This window comes from Neopsephotus bourkii, unplaced genomic scaffold (assembly GCF_033783945.1).
Source record: "Neopsephotus bourkii isolate Nb327-2 ecotype Australia unplaced genomic scaffold, CSIRO-AGI_Nbou_v1 NB_95, whole genome shotgun sequence".
NCBI lineage: Eukaryota > Metazoa > Chordata > Aves > Psittaciformes > Psittacidae > Neopsephotus > Neopsephotus bourkii.
Genome location: NW_026900612.1, coordinates 278691 through 293901, shown reverse-complemented (window position 1 = coordinate 293901; position 15211 = coordinate 278691). Strand labels below are relative to the sequence as shown.

Here is a 15211-nt window from a genome sequence, read left to right as displayed (position 1 = left end):
CTATGATTTTTAAGGCTGATTTTACCCACTCATTCTTTCATGCTCATTCTTGCACATTCACATTCTCACTAGCATCAAGGGATCCAGTGAGGCTTGCCTAGAGTGACACAGAAGACAAGTTCTCATCTGATTCATCCTGAGTGGTGAAGCCACCATATGATATTTACAGTCAATATACTCTCTTTTGATACAGGCAGCTCTGGGTCTGCTTGAGTTACATCACCCTGTTGTTGCTCCATATCTGTGCTGTGCTCTTATCTGAGGTATGGCCTTGCTGCCACCAGCACTCATTCCTTCTGCAATGACATTCTCCTCTGCTCTCCTCTCACTGTTCTCAGCCTCCTGAATTGCAGCATACACACCATTCATTCTTTGCCATGATTTCCTCACAGAACCATGTGTTCTCTGTAAGCACTAAGCAGTTCTCACAGACACCTGGGTATTTACTCCATTTGATCTACAGTGCAAACACAAGGCCGATTTGGCCAGCAGTTTGTTCCCACATTGTCCCTGACAAGGAAGGTCACTTTATGTAGACCAGATAAACTGTCTTACAAACAGCCTGCTGAATGCTGGAGATCAATTCCCAACCTCAACCTGTCTTTACAACATTACTGTCCACCACCACCTAAATCTTTTCCTCAGAGGCAATTACCAAGAGTTTGGAAGCAGGGTCATGGCAAACGAAATGAAAAGAATGATGAGGAGATGCAATACCTTTGATTAGGGGAAGCTTCTTGCCCTGGTTTTGAGGTGTGCAGCACATAAAACTTGTATGTACCTTGTACAGCAGCACTGTTAGAAGAGTTGCAGGGTGAATCACTTGGAGCATGGCCTGGAGCAGGGCTTTCTTTCCCCAGTACTGAGCAACTGTGCTGGAACTGGATGTGGGGAAAAGCTGCAAAGGAACAAGAGGGAGGACAGAAAGCAGCTACACCCCATTTTCCACAGGTTCTAATGAGCATTTGCATTTTTTGTCTTCCAGAAGCAGATGTGAAACCCAGCCTGTTTTTAGGAAAATTCAGCACTGTCTTAAGAAGCAAAACAACACTTTCTCTTCTCAACAGCCATTTTTATTGCTTTTGACAATACACCACTGGAGGGAAAAAGAAGTAATTTTCTGCTCTTCTTTAGCTTCTTTCGTTGAGTAAGTAAATTCCTTGGGACTACTGAAAAAAAGGTGAATGGTTAACTTTACATCTAAGATGAGAACACAAGTAAAAAGAGTTGGAAATTCCCCAAAGCAGGCTACTCGCATTAGAATAGCACCACAAAACTGTCCAAGTAACCACTCTGTGGAGTAATTAACTGACATTTGCATGGAGAACAAGTTCTTACAGCCATAGCTAACAAGATGGAAAGTCTGTCTCAAGATGGCTTAGCAGAGGTTTAGGCTTGAAAGTGACAGCAATGTTTAGTTCAAGACAAGAATTATCAACAAAAATCTTTCCACTCATTCCAATGGACTTTGATGAAGGTCCCTCACACATGCACGCACACACACAGATCTTTCAAAACAGCCAGAAACAGTGTCCTGAATCATGCCTTTGACTCCCACCTCCTGCCGCAATACAGCCTTCATCTACAAAATAAACATACATGGGTTTAACAACGAAGAATAACTTTCCTTCATTTGACACATTCTGTAAAGTGCTACGTTTCTAAATTATACTCAGCTAAAATGATGTATCCATCTAGTATTTTAAATACAATAAATATAGAATGAGCTGCGTGCAACTGCACTTGCAAGTTTTGTTCTTTTTTTAGTAGATGCACTAGATTTAGCAATCAAAATAGCCTCCAATAGTGCTCCATGAAAAACTAGTAAGAAGTTATAACTGAAATCACATTCTTCAAAGATACCCCACACACTTCTCCCGTCCACACTGCATGGATAAGCATGGTGTTCCTGTGAGCATATGGAGAAAAGAAAAATAAGGAAGCTGAGAATTACCTAACAACAAAAAACAAAACCATATGAGTTAATGCTACGCAACCTCCCATAAACAGTCTGTTTTCTACATTTAATCTTGGTGCATACAACCCAGTTCTATTTTTCTCCATATTAAAAAACTCTTCCAGGAAGAACATCTTGCAAGATATGTGTTCATTCATCTTCATCTTGCTCTGCTTCACTGCAAAGTGGAAAAGATTCTTGAACAAACTGCCTACACATTGGACACTGCTGAAAATACTTGATGCAGCCATCACACAAGCACGTGTGCCGGCAGGGTAGGAGTACCCAGTTCACTGTGCCATTCTGGCAAACAACACAGTCTTTACTGTTTTCTTCATGCAATTCTGGTTCATCCTCAGCCAGTCCAGCCCTTTCTAGTAAGCTTCTGTCAGTACTTCTCTCACCAGGAGATGTGTTGCTTGAAGATGCTGCAGTACTATTTGCAGACATGAAGAGCTGCTACAATACACATATACACAAACATTTAGAAGCCAATGAACTTCTCCCTGATAGCTGAAAATACATATATACACGATGCAAGTTCCACTGGGTCAGATTGACTGGTTTCCACTGGGTCAAGTAGTGCCAGACACTCTTCCCCCATGTCCTGACAGTTACCTGGCCTTCAGTTAAAGATAGTTCAGAAGCATAAGATTATATAAAACACTGGGAAAATATTAAGGGTAAGTCATCAAATCTCAGCTAAACCAAATCAATGTACATGCATGAACTTTAACAGGACTGTCCAGGTTTTGAAACCCAGCTCAGGTTTCTGTTTCTGGTATACTCTTCTCTGTGCCTAGAGCAACGCTTCTATCCATTCCTACCAAAAATATATCCACCTAGCTGTTAAATCTACTTCACTCGACCCATTCCACTCTTGCTCACATTACAATCCCCTACTCCTTTTTGTTGTATTTTATGTGAAGTGCAAATTGTTTTGGGTGTGATAACTTAATAAAGCTGGTAAACTACCATGCAGCCAAAGGTGCCTGTAGAGAACACACTACGCAACTACACAGTGTGCAGCTGCACAGTTATTTCCGTTCAGCTGATGTGTGTTTTACAATGGAAACCATACACTTTGGATGTGTGTGGATGTACATACATTTATACAAACGAGCATAAATAAATTTTATTTATAAATAAATGAGAAGGTTTAAGGAGATCAACAGGGAAGTTTACCTGGATAGTATGTCTGCAAAAAATGGGCAGGATAAACACGTCTTTGGACAAATCTATTTCTGAATGAATGCTAATCAACTCAGTTGAATTAAGTTGGTCCAACTACTAGCTTATCAATATCATATATTATTTTTATTATGAGTGATAAAGTGGATTGCATAGAATCATATCATCAACTGCTGACAGACACAGGAGAAAGATGCTCCCACAGGAAGCATAGATAAGGGAAACTGGACTGGAATAACAAGACCATTGGTTTAATTTTTACTGGTTTGTGCTAGGCCTAAATTTTGTGGTTTTTTTGTGTTTGTCCTAAGTTTTGTGCATGTGTTGCAGTAAAAATACATTAAAAAAACCCAAAACAACAAAACAATCCAAAACCAATTTCTTCTTCACCTCTCCCAACTGAAGGGCAGTACAGGAGAAATTCTGAGAGACTAGAAAGCCGGTAGCATGTTCTGGAGACAGAAAGCATTCAACAGCTAGTTAATTTCTTCCTACTGTTTTAATAAGCAGACATGACCTAGGTTGCCTGGACTATAGTCAAGTAATTTCTCCACCAAATCTTTAATATTATAATATAAGATATTTCTGTTCAGTAACTTTTGCTGAAATTACTTAACTGATAATTTTAGCTATTATCCAGTTCTTTGTTTGACAATAAAAGTCTTACAGTAATTTAGGCTCCTGAAAGCCTACATAAGCTAAACTTAACACTGTCACCCAAATGAAACACACAGTATAGGGCTTACCTTCAGCTCATGGTATTGACCTTGAGCTAGAAGTAGATACTGATACAGTATTCTGCAGGGAAGTCTGTAGCTCTCATCAGGAATGTGAATTACAGCTACCATTGAGATCTAAAAAGAAAAAAAAAAGAAAAAGATATGTTTAATAACTTTCCTTTTCCTTATATGTTTCATATAAAACAGTTGGTTTGAAAGACCGCGTACCTCTTGACCTGCTTATTTCCTTAGACAATGGGGACTTCAACAATGATGACTTCAAACACAGCTTAAAAAAAATAAAACATACACAGGACATGGCATAAGACAGCACTTTGTGGCACTTCAGTTTTCTGCCCTTGCTCTCCATGGAGCCTTTTTTATGGCCAGTTTGCAGCAAAGACCACCTGTGACTGCTCTCACCTAACGCAATCACACCCCACACTGAAAATGCATCTAAGCACATGCACTCCTGAAGGTAAGTGCTCACTCAGGTGAGGTAGGGCTGCTTACACAATCACAGATGTGCCATGGAAGAAAAAAAATATTTCAACCACAAGAAGCAGGTCCTACACTCCTCTTTCCACTCCACTAACTCATGATGAGCTCCTCCTACATGGGAGAGAAGTTGACAAATTGCAAGGGGTTTCCTACAGCAACCGAGCCCCAAGTGACTGCAGGCATTTAGATTCCGTACAACTTCTGCAGTCACATCCTGGGCTGTCTTCAAGACAAGAAATGACCCTGTCCACTGAGCTCCAACTGCGTAATTAGAGAGGAACATGTAAAAGACAAAGTTTTCTCTACTTTCTCTCACTTCCCTCACAAACACAGGCCTGGGTTTTTGACTCTAAAAAGTGTTTAGAAGTGTCCCTGCTTGGTTCTAAAACAAGTAGGCAAAAGACAAAACTTCACTGGAAAGGATTATGAAAGGATCCTGTGGACTGACTTTAGAGTAATTTTTCTGAAAGTAAAAGCACTCCAAGCTTGCATGCTGTGCCTAATACCCCTCACCCTACCTAAATTACATAACAGGCTCTAAAAATAAGGAAAAAAAGAAAGTGAAATTCAATATTATTGTAGTTCCCAGAAGCTGTCAAAAAAGAAATGAAATACAGAAAAAAGCTGTTTTGTTAAAAAAAAAAAGAAAAAACAAGAAAATTAAAAGCAAATCAGACTTGCACTTCAAAATCCACATATGCCTAATTACATGCACAGTTTCAATATATGTACCTACACATATGTATTTATACTAACTGAATTTACTATTCTTTGGCAATAAGGTCTTTTTTTCTAAATCACAATGTGTCAAAACCACTCCAAAACAAACAACCCCACACCACTACTAGCTTTGTTTTCAAACCCGAAAGCCATTAAATCTGCATTAAAATGACAGCTTTTGTCTTTTGATAGTAAGATCTCAAAAGTTAACAGTTTGCATGTATTTGTATTATGTCATTCCACCACAAATGCTTTCTCAATGACAACACATGCTCAATTCTTAGTTTGTTCAGACACCTAGGAAACTGTTTAACTCTGAATGGGATCACTTCCTAATACAACCATCTTGATCTTCAAGTTATTGATTCCTCTGTTACCCTGTAGTACAGAAACATATACAGTGATACTATGATCTAGTAGAAATGCTACGCTGCTTGATTATAAAGCCCTTTCGTCTTCAGTACCAGGTATTTTCTCTCTCTAAGTATTTGTACACCATGATCAAGTTACTTCTTCATCTTCTGTTTTTTACCCAGGCCTGAGATCTAAGCTTTCTTCCACTTCACCCCTGCCAGTCTTCACATAATTTCTGTAACTCTCATATATGGTCATGCTAATTTATGGAGCTAGAGGAATATTAGGGCACAAAATCAAGTAGGTATGATCTAGCCACAAATATGGTTTGGATGAAAATTAGTCTCTCCAGAAAAGAGCTACTGGAACACCATCCATAGTGATGGACACAGACACACAAAATAATTAAAGATGGTGCTTGATGCACTGATGTGAGAATAATGCAGTAATACCATACTGGTCACACTGGCAAAGATCCCTTTCCACACTGTATTTATATTTTAAAAGCTCGTTTTTACAACAAGAGATGCAATTCTGACATTTGTCTGGCAAGGAGTTCAGGTAGAGTTACTTCTTTGACCATATTAACAGATTCCAGTCATTTTCCTTTTCCCCAAAACCAGAGGATATACCTTCCCCAATCTCCTTTCATCCCTTTCTTCTATGTTAACGAACAAAAGAGGTGTTACAAATTCACGTCCATACTGATGTCAAACACATGGAAAATAGCTGGGGCATGTGGGAGTGTCTCAAGTGGGGACAGGAGGGAGGGAGGCAGTCCTAAGCTTAAGTGACAAGGAGCCAAGGACAGGCACCACTTGGAAAAGAACCAGATTTCTTAGGCACTGGCGTGATCACAATCAATTTCCTAATGAATGTATGAAGAAGTGTTTAGTGGATTTAGGCAAATTGCTTCATAGTTCATTTGTATTAAGGTTCAAGCAGGTAGTGCTAATAGGTTATCAAGCCAATGAAAAGATGGGAGAGAAAAGTGTGTCTCAAATCATTCTAAAAAGAATCAATTTAGTGTTTAGAAGGGATATTGAACTGCATGTGACAAAGCTGAAGCTGTTTTAACGAAGAGATTAGGAGGAGACCTTTCCAGGGAGCAGAGTATCCCGTATCAGTCCACTGCAAGACCTTCACACCTTCCTGTAAACACCCCGGATCTGGCTACCATGAAACACAATGTACTGTATTACAGAACTAGGCTGTGGCAGAAAGGTAACTTCTATGTTCCTAACTGCCAAGCCAGCAGTCAGCTCACATATCTGTGCCAGACACACACACAAAAAAATCCTCTCGCTTTGCCAACAGCAATTCAAAAGACTCTATCAGTGCAAGAACTCCACCACAGGTTTATGCGATCAGAAAAATGGGAGTAATATCTTACTAACCTACCACAACCCCAGTTCATCTGACTACAGCGTTTACCACAGAGAACTTTGCTGAGATAAGCTTTCTGAAAATCATAAGCATCTTTTGAATGACACACACATTTTATATACAGCAATTATCTTTGCTCTTCTGCCATGCTCCCACGGAGTCACAGGTGACAAGGCTAGGGACCAAATTCTAGGGGACAGAGAAAGGACGCTGTTTTATTCAAGCCTATCTCCTGAAACATTCAGAACTTAAACACACTGACCCTAAAATATATTCTTATATTACTTACAATATCATATATTTCTCTGTCTTCTTCATCTGCTAACGTCAGCAATACTACCAAGGGATAGCGAGATCTAGGCACCGGGCCAAAATCAACAACTTGAGCATCTTCTGGTAACTGACAATGTTTTTCTTCCTTGTCATTTTTTTTAATGCTTAGTAGGTGTCAAGGAAAACAATCAGTGTTACTGCAATTGTAGACAAATGTGACGTTTGCATAAAGAATATTTGTCATCGTATTTGTTCATAAATATGTTGTGCCAAGAACTGCTGAATGTTCACAAGTCTTAACACTCCCTGTGCCAATGAAACAGCATTTTGTCAAAACAATTGCAAAAAAGGATACAAGTACTGTTGTCGATAGAGGTATTCGCTGTACAGAGCATCCTCTAATGCCTGAGGAGTCTTTATTCTGAAGCAGTAGACATGTTTCTGCAATGCTTTGTGGAGTTTTTGAACACTGCAGCCCCAGTAACATGTAAGAATACAGTCTTCCAGACAGTCTGGTGTCAGTATTATACCCTCTTGTAGAAAGAAGATAAGGATTTCATTAACCCACCTATGTGCAGGAATTCTGGAATTGCTAAGTGTAGGTTCTTACAGGGCAGCAAGCAGAAAACAACTTCAGCGTCCCAGACTTTTATCATAATCTAATCTCAGAATTCAGACCAGATTTAGTGCTATGAAAGTCAATGGAGATGTGAAAGTGGGTGCAAGGAAACAAAATAGCTGATTAAGCTAACAAAAGTAGCACACACATTTTGTGAAGGATAAATGTTAACTTCTGGTAATAATTTGCACACTTACTGGCAGACCCACAAGTACAACCCCTAGTCCGAAGTCCATTCCCTCCTTAGATAACAGTATTAATTGGATCACCAGCTTACAACACTATGTGGTCTCAAATAATAAGGCCCTTTTGATCATAGAGAGGGAGGATAAACAGAGGATCTGTGTGCTTAATTTCTTTTATAAAAATCAAACACCCAACCCATAAACTTCTAATCACTTACTGCACAAACAGGAGCAGAGCTCTTGAAAAGTCTCACAAAATTCAAGTGTCCAAACCTCTTGAAAAACTCAAGTTACCCGAAGACTACATCACTGGATTTCTTGTTTGGGGTTTGTTGGGCTTTTTTGATGTAGACAGAGGGGTAAAACTGCTGCAGCCCTTTTCTCATTCATAGGAAGGCTCCACATCTGTGATGGCAGAAGATGCCAATGCAAGTCAGCCTCGTTTATTACTCCCCAGCGATGCAGAAGGGCATGAGTTTCACTTCCTATGTGGGCTATTTCATGGATGTTAGGAACTACCTCAAACTCTGATCCAAACAGATACTTAAATTCAGTTTCCACTGAAACACAGATAGAAAGAGGAGATCTGTTTTTAAAGTAAAGTAGTACACTTCCACTGGAGACTGGGACTTAGACTTTAGTGGCTGGCATATATCCTGTAATAAAATCTATACAGTTCTACAATTCTGTAAAGTTTACCACCTACTGCAGGCATTTTTGTAATCTACAAATGTTTTTGCTACTTAGAAGTTTGTTACAGCAGGAACTGTTTCATTAATAAGAATTAAACTCTGTTTAAATAGCCCAAAATTTTACTTTTAAAACCACCACATTTATAAATGGTGTAAAAATTATTTCTGTTGTGATGATGGACAGAAGCATGTTTCTGAGGAATTTGATAAAAAAAAAAGGCAGAGAGCAAGAAAACAGAAAGCACTAAGTTCAGGAACCCAAACTGACAAAAATCAAGCACAGCAGAAATCCACTGACTTGTTACAGAAGCTGTAGCAGGATGAAGGATTTCTAACCCAAAAGGATTCTTCACTTGTCTCATCTGCTTTTTCAACATTCTTGCACTGGATTCTGTTTCTTCTGAGTTTCTCAGAATAACAGGAACACCCAAACCAGACCTATGAGACACAAAACAAGTGGGTTAAGTATTAGTGTTGACACATTTGAATTTTTCTTCACTCTAAATAGCAAGCAGCACAACGTCTGCCAGGATGCAAACGTAACGCAGGCTGCCAATCTGACTTCAGCTTTCCGTGGCAGAAGGTAGGAGTCTTCAGTGATACAGAAGATCTCTAAAACGGAATACTTAACTCTTGCCTCTCCAAAAAGGGAGTAAAATAAATGAGAATGGTCAATGCCCTCTAGTGGTAAACGGTTAGCCAGTACTTCCCCGCAGTTAACATTCTTGCACATTCTTTTACAGGATCCCCGGCAAAAAAAAAATCACTGCTTGCAAAGATGGAACAACCTTAATCGATTGGGTGCTCAAATGGAAGAGTAGATCATTCAGCTCTAAGATATTTCTCTAGCTGTAGCTACAGCCAGCAAGACTGAGATCATGGTTTCCCATGTAAACCTCAATCACAATATGCTGATACTGAATCAAAAGCCGTAAAGCCTCTACTTTGAGCAAGAAACCAAGTGCAAAATAGCTAAATCAAAGCTGAGACTCTACAACCCCTTCAAAGCCAAACCTAGCACACTGTCCCAAGTGGTATTCTTACCCTAAAAGGATAATGAAGAAAAGGTTTAAAAGTTTAAACACCCTGTGAATAAAAATAAAAACGAAAGAGAGGAAGAATATTCTGGGATGATTTTTGACACCAATTAAAACCCCCAAGATTTTCGTATTACCTGGGGCTTCTAAAAGAACCATTACATAAGGTCAGGATCTAGAAAACAACAGACTTACTTTTACATGTGGCTAAATATAATTCTTAGAAATAACTTTCAATAACCAAAAGTTGATTAGAGAAACTGTCCCAGATATGCTATAAGAAGATTATTTTGGAGACTAAAGAGATTCCTTAATTGCATTAATCCAGTCCTGTCTCATTAGTAAGGTAACAGGGAGAGGCTGTGGGAGGCTTTTGTCAATGCATTTTAGAAAACAGTTATTACTTAGCTCAGGCTGTACTTTCCTGAATTTGTGCTTTTGTTGCTGTCACATGTACTATTGACATGACAGCCCGTTTAATGGCTCTGAATTTTGGTTTAGGCAGCCATCAGAGTATTGGGAGCTGGAAAACACCAAATGGCACAAAGCACCAGTTCTTCTCCGCATCAACTGTTTCCATTTAGTATACTGAAATAGCAGCTATTACAGTGAGATGGGTCTTATATCAATAACTCAAGCTGAAAAGGGCACTACCAACTTGAATTTAATCAGTTTGAAACTGCTAAAGTAATTTTGTGTACAATACAGCTCTGAGCGAAATAGACAATTCTGTGTTTAACTACTACTTTTCCCTGTTTTTTAAAGCTTTTACAACTCCTGTGCGTCAAAAGGAGATGAAAAACAGAGCTTTTACTGACACTGGGCTCTTTCCTATTGATTCATGTCAGAGAGGTGCCTTTGTAAGACTAACTGGGAAAAACATCAGTCAAAAGTGATTTTCAAGTTGAGGAAACTACTTCAGGAAAAAAAAATTTGCAAATCCATTCTCAATAGCAAGAACCTGTTCCTGGCAGTCTAACAAATATTTGCCTTTACCATTTAACATCTTGTGTGCCAGAGTGTCACAGATACAACACAGAGAAAAGAGATTGGGCTGGTGGAAAATACTCTATACTCATTACTCCGTCTTTGAGAAATGCCTTTGTTTTGCTAGACTATGATAGAAACATTTGCATTTCTTCAATGATATAATATAGGACACTCAGCCATACTCGGTTTGGGCACATGGAGGGTCAAATCTCTGATGCAAGTAAAACCAGCCACCCTGACTTCCCCAGGGCTGTAATGAAACACACCAGTTAAACATCTTACAAAGAAACCAGGTGCAGCAGCTGTTTCACTTATTCAATACCCAAAACTCAGTGGAGCTAATCTCTCCTACTGCACATAAAGATGCCTCCTGTTTTATACCATCTGGCTGATTCTGAAGTAAAACCCCTGTTCTTTGGAAACTTTCTTCGCTGGTCAAAAGCAACAGGATAATCACCATGAAAAGCAGCCATAGAAAAGAGCCTCTAGTACGGTTTTAGCAGCAGCTGAAGGCAAAAAGGCCTCTCTGTTCAACAATAAGGTACAGTGTTGCTGTAAAATTTTTAAGGTAGTATTCAGCATACAAGGGATTAATATAGTTTTCATTTTATGATCCTGGTCTCTCAGCCAGGATCGTTAGCTGGTATAGAGGAAAATTAATTTCTTCAGAAGGTTAGTTTACAAAAGGCAGGAGGTTCCAACATCTTTGTTCATAGGTTAATTTCCCCAAAGAGCAGTCTGGACTTGGAACAGATGCTGAGCCTCCAGTTCCTCCTTATAATTCATCTACAGCTAAAAGAGATGACGCAGAGGATCGTTTTCAGCTAATTTAAATTCCAAGTCATTCCTATATACCCAGAGCATCTATTGGACTGGCTCTAGGTAGGTTACCTGTGCAGTAACCTACTCAGACTCTCTGAGCAAAGCCACAGGTATCCAGACCTGGCCATAAAAACAGCCACTCATCAAATCAGTGCAGAATTTTGCAAATAAAACCATCAACATTCTCAAGCAGCTGGTGGTTTTCAGGCTCACTGACACCACCACAAACATATCTGTAAAACAAACTGACAATTGATGCTGAAATGATGGGGGAAAAAATGTTATTGCAACAATATATTATGTATTACATACTTATATCACACCATATGCATTTATAGTACTCTCTGTAGCAAATAAAGGATCAAGTTGTTTTCACGAGTAAGTTCTAGAGCACTTAAACCATGACTGCAACTGCAGACACACTTAAGTTGCTTCGAGGCTATTGGTCATATGGCTGTGGTAAGGTAGAGTTCAAAGGCAGCAGCAATCACCTCTGAGCAACTCGCTACATATTCACAGGTAATGATCTCCTGACTGCTGGTTCTACTTGACTAACAGTTCCTTAACAAACTAGTTTGTAGACAGTTTGTATATATCTACATAAATTGCAGTAATACGTAGTGTAGATACACCTAGAATCTCTGATCTGGAAATAAAAATGCCTCTGGACAGTCCTCTGCACACCCTCTGGCCCAAAATGCATCAATGGACACATGTAAGGATCAGAGGTAAGGACCTTCTAACATTTTACAGTAGGGAATTGCAAAGCAGGCCCGCAGTGATATGGTTTAGCGGTGGTCTTGGCAGTCCTAGGGTAATGGTCGGACTTGATGATCTTAAACGTCTTTTCCAACTTAGCTGATTCTGTGTTTGAAGCAGGTTCTCAGCTGTCACATTTAATTCCACACACTGTTTTCCTTCATGTACAGAAATAGAGTGCTGGCAGCTTCTTTCTTAAATAGGGGCAGGAATATTCCCAACAGCCTCATCTGCCCCAGAAAACAGAGGAGACCAGATACAGCATGGCTCCATCCACTTCAATGGGTTTGGCAGTGCTGGGTTAATGGCTGGACTCAATGATCTTAAAGGTCTTTTCCAACTAGAATGATTCTGTGTTTCTATTAAAAAATAATAAAATTGATAAATGGATCACTGGTTTGGGATACATATGCAGGAGATTTATTTGAATTATGATTCTGCATCATTTTTTGGTAAAGATAATATTTTTGAAGAACTGATGAAGCAAAAAAAGAAAAAGTGAAGTGGATGGCAATGTAATAACATGAGTGTGCAGTAAGACACAGAGAGAGCATTATGAAAGGATTTCTTTAACTTTTTCTCCAAGTAAATAATGAGGTGGAGTTTCCTCCAGCAAAAGAATAACAAAGACCAGTTGCCTTCACTACCACTTGCCGAGCACTAGGGGAGGCAATGCAAAAGAGGAACAAAAACTTTCCACCGAACATCTGAAAGATCAAAAGACGTGCTTTATTCCCACTGAAAGCAATGGATAGAACACGCTTGAGCCAATGGCAGCTAACAAAGTGATGTAAAAAAAAGGGAAAGACTTTACACTGAAGGAAAAGTCAAGCAGAGTATTTGTAAACTGCCAAAAGGACAAATAGCTACAGCTAAAACATCTGTAACTCAAAGAGAGACAATGGATGGAAAACACTGAAGCACAGCACTACAAATATTAATGTTGAGCTAATGGGAGGAAACGAAATAACTCAATTTTATTCTCTCCAGAAGCCACACAAGTGTAATGTATCCAGAGTTCCTACACAAAGTATTTTGATTGCCAATCAATGCCCTGCACTGGCAAGTATCAGTATTTACATCTACAGATGCTCCTGAGTTGGCAGGAAAACAGGCAGAACAGTGCTATGTATAACAGACATGCAGGACCTGCTTCTGAAAAAGGCAGCAATGACATCTTTGCTGAATCCTAGCAAACACAAGTAGAAGGTCTTCCACTCGTGGCCCCTTTATATACTTTAGCAGATCAGTTATTTAAGGCTCCTCCTCATCCCAATCCCAGCACCCTGTTACGTTCACCTTAAACGCCCCCTTCTCCTCCAAGTTCCAACAGCAGAGCAGGCTGGTGCCCCATCAGCAGTCCTGGGTACTCTCATACCTCAGTAACAACCCTGCCTTAAAGCCTGTCAGATTTAGCTGCTACTCGGCCTGACACTAGTCATCTTACTCAATATCTGCCCTTTTTATTTACCATCAAGATTTGATATGTTTATCTCCAACACTGCCAAACTTTTCTCCTGAAGGAACTCTCCCTGCTCCCCACCCCCACGCTCAGGGTCAGGCCCTCTCCTGGCCACCGTGTTTCCTGACAGCTCTCATTCTCCTGCCCGAGCAGCCCCTCTTCTTCCCCTATGGTCAGTACTGGCCCTCCTTATCATCTCTCCTTCAACACAGCCCCACTCCCCGACCTCTGCTAAGCCTCACACACCCATCCCCACTGCCAGCCCCGACGCTGTAGCACCCCGCATCCTGAAGCTCATTCCCCAAGGGGTACCAGCTCCTATTACCCCCCTCCTACGCCTTGCCACCTCAATACACGGACAGACCTCCGCAGCCAAAGCCCTTCGCCCCAGACCGGTACCCACAGGCAGGACCGGCCCCATAGGAACCGCCACTGCCGGCCGCCCCGCCGACTCACCATGCCAGCACCAGGCCGCTGGTGACCAGGAAGCAGACGAACACCACGGTGATGTAAAAGAGCGGCGAATACTCGTAGAGTGTGACAAGGAACACAGCGGCCATGGAGACAGGCCGGGCCGAGGCACCCTCACAACACCCCTCTCCGGCTCGGCAGTCGGGCGCATGCGCGGAGGCGGAGGGAAGCCGTTGCCCTCATCTTGCCAGGAGATGGGCGGTGCTGCTGGCCCCTGCCGGAGTTCCCTGCCTGCGGTGGCACAAAGTGTTAAAAGAGCAAGAAAACGCCTATGCGCCGTCCGCCACCACCACCTTAATCGCCTCAGGCCTTAACGCGGCAAGTCCGGGCTTACAGATTGATCTGGGTGAGGATGGGGTAGCGCCAAATGCTGAAAAAGTCGCTGAAAATGTGCAATTGTATCAGCATTTAAGTCGTTAATTATCAAGAGGTTGTACTGGACATGTGAAGTATTGACTACATTTTCATTCTCTTTGAATGAGCCAAGCAACCATACTCTCAATTCTCACTAATACAGGATTGCCACTGATACATAATGGTTTGGGTTAGAGGGACCTTAAAGCTCATACAGCTCCAAATGCTGCCATGGGCAGGGACACCTCCCGCTAGACCAGGTTGCTCCAAGCCCCATCCAACCTGGCCTTGAATGCTAACAGGGATGGGGCAGCCACAGCTTCTCTTGGCACCCTGTGCCAGGGCCTCACCACCCTCAGGTGGAAGAACTACTTTAATCTAAATCTTGCCTCTGTCAGTTTAAAGCCATTCTCCCTTGTCCTATCCCTACATACCCCTGTCAAAAGTCCCTCTTCAGGTTTCTGTTATAGCAGCTGAAATTCCCAGCAGCACAAAAAAGGCCAGACATTTACCCCAGCACCACAACAGCCCTCCACCAGCAGCCTATTAGGGAAGTGTCTGCCTCGTGCTCAACTCTCGTATTTGTGACTCATGAGCTCCAAATCCTGGTTTACTACACTCCACTTGTACAAACAAGAAGTGCCACAAGCAGCAGAACTTACTGATTTCTGCCTTGTGCTTGAATTTTCTGATATTTAATGAGACAGACATTCTAGCTG

The 15211-nt window shown here is 41.0% G+C and overlaps 1 protein-coding gene across 3 annotated transcripts; it reads right to left on the bottom strand.

Annotated features, from left to right (window-relative positions):
• Nucleotides 1-1051: 1051 nt before the first annotated feature.
• Nucleotides 1052-15192, bottom strand: CGRRF1 (cell growth regulator with ring finger domain 1). Of its 3 annotated transcripts, none has more exons than XM_061355891.1 (6): nt 15155-15192; nt 8896-9035; nt 7457-7634; nt 7118-7265; nt 3895-4002; nt 1052-2416 (listed from the first exon to the last, which is right to left on the bottom strand). In XM_061355891.1, the coding sequence occupies exons 2-6, from the start codon at nt 8972-8974 to the stop codon at nt 2108-2110; spliced, it is 822 nt and encodes a 273-aa protein (XP_061211875.1). In that variant the 5' UTR covers nt 8975-9035; nt 15155-15192; the 3' UTR covers nt 1052-2107. The 3 variants fall into 3 exon arrangements, with proteins under 3 accessions (XP_061211875.1, XP_061211865.1, XP_061211884.1); XM_061355881.1 differs by lacking the exon at nt 15155-15192 and adding an exon at nt 14124-14240; XM_061355900.1 differs by lacking the exon at nt 15155-15192 and adding an exon at nt 14014-14032.
• Nucleotides 15193-15211: the final 19 nt, after the last annotated feature.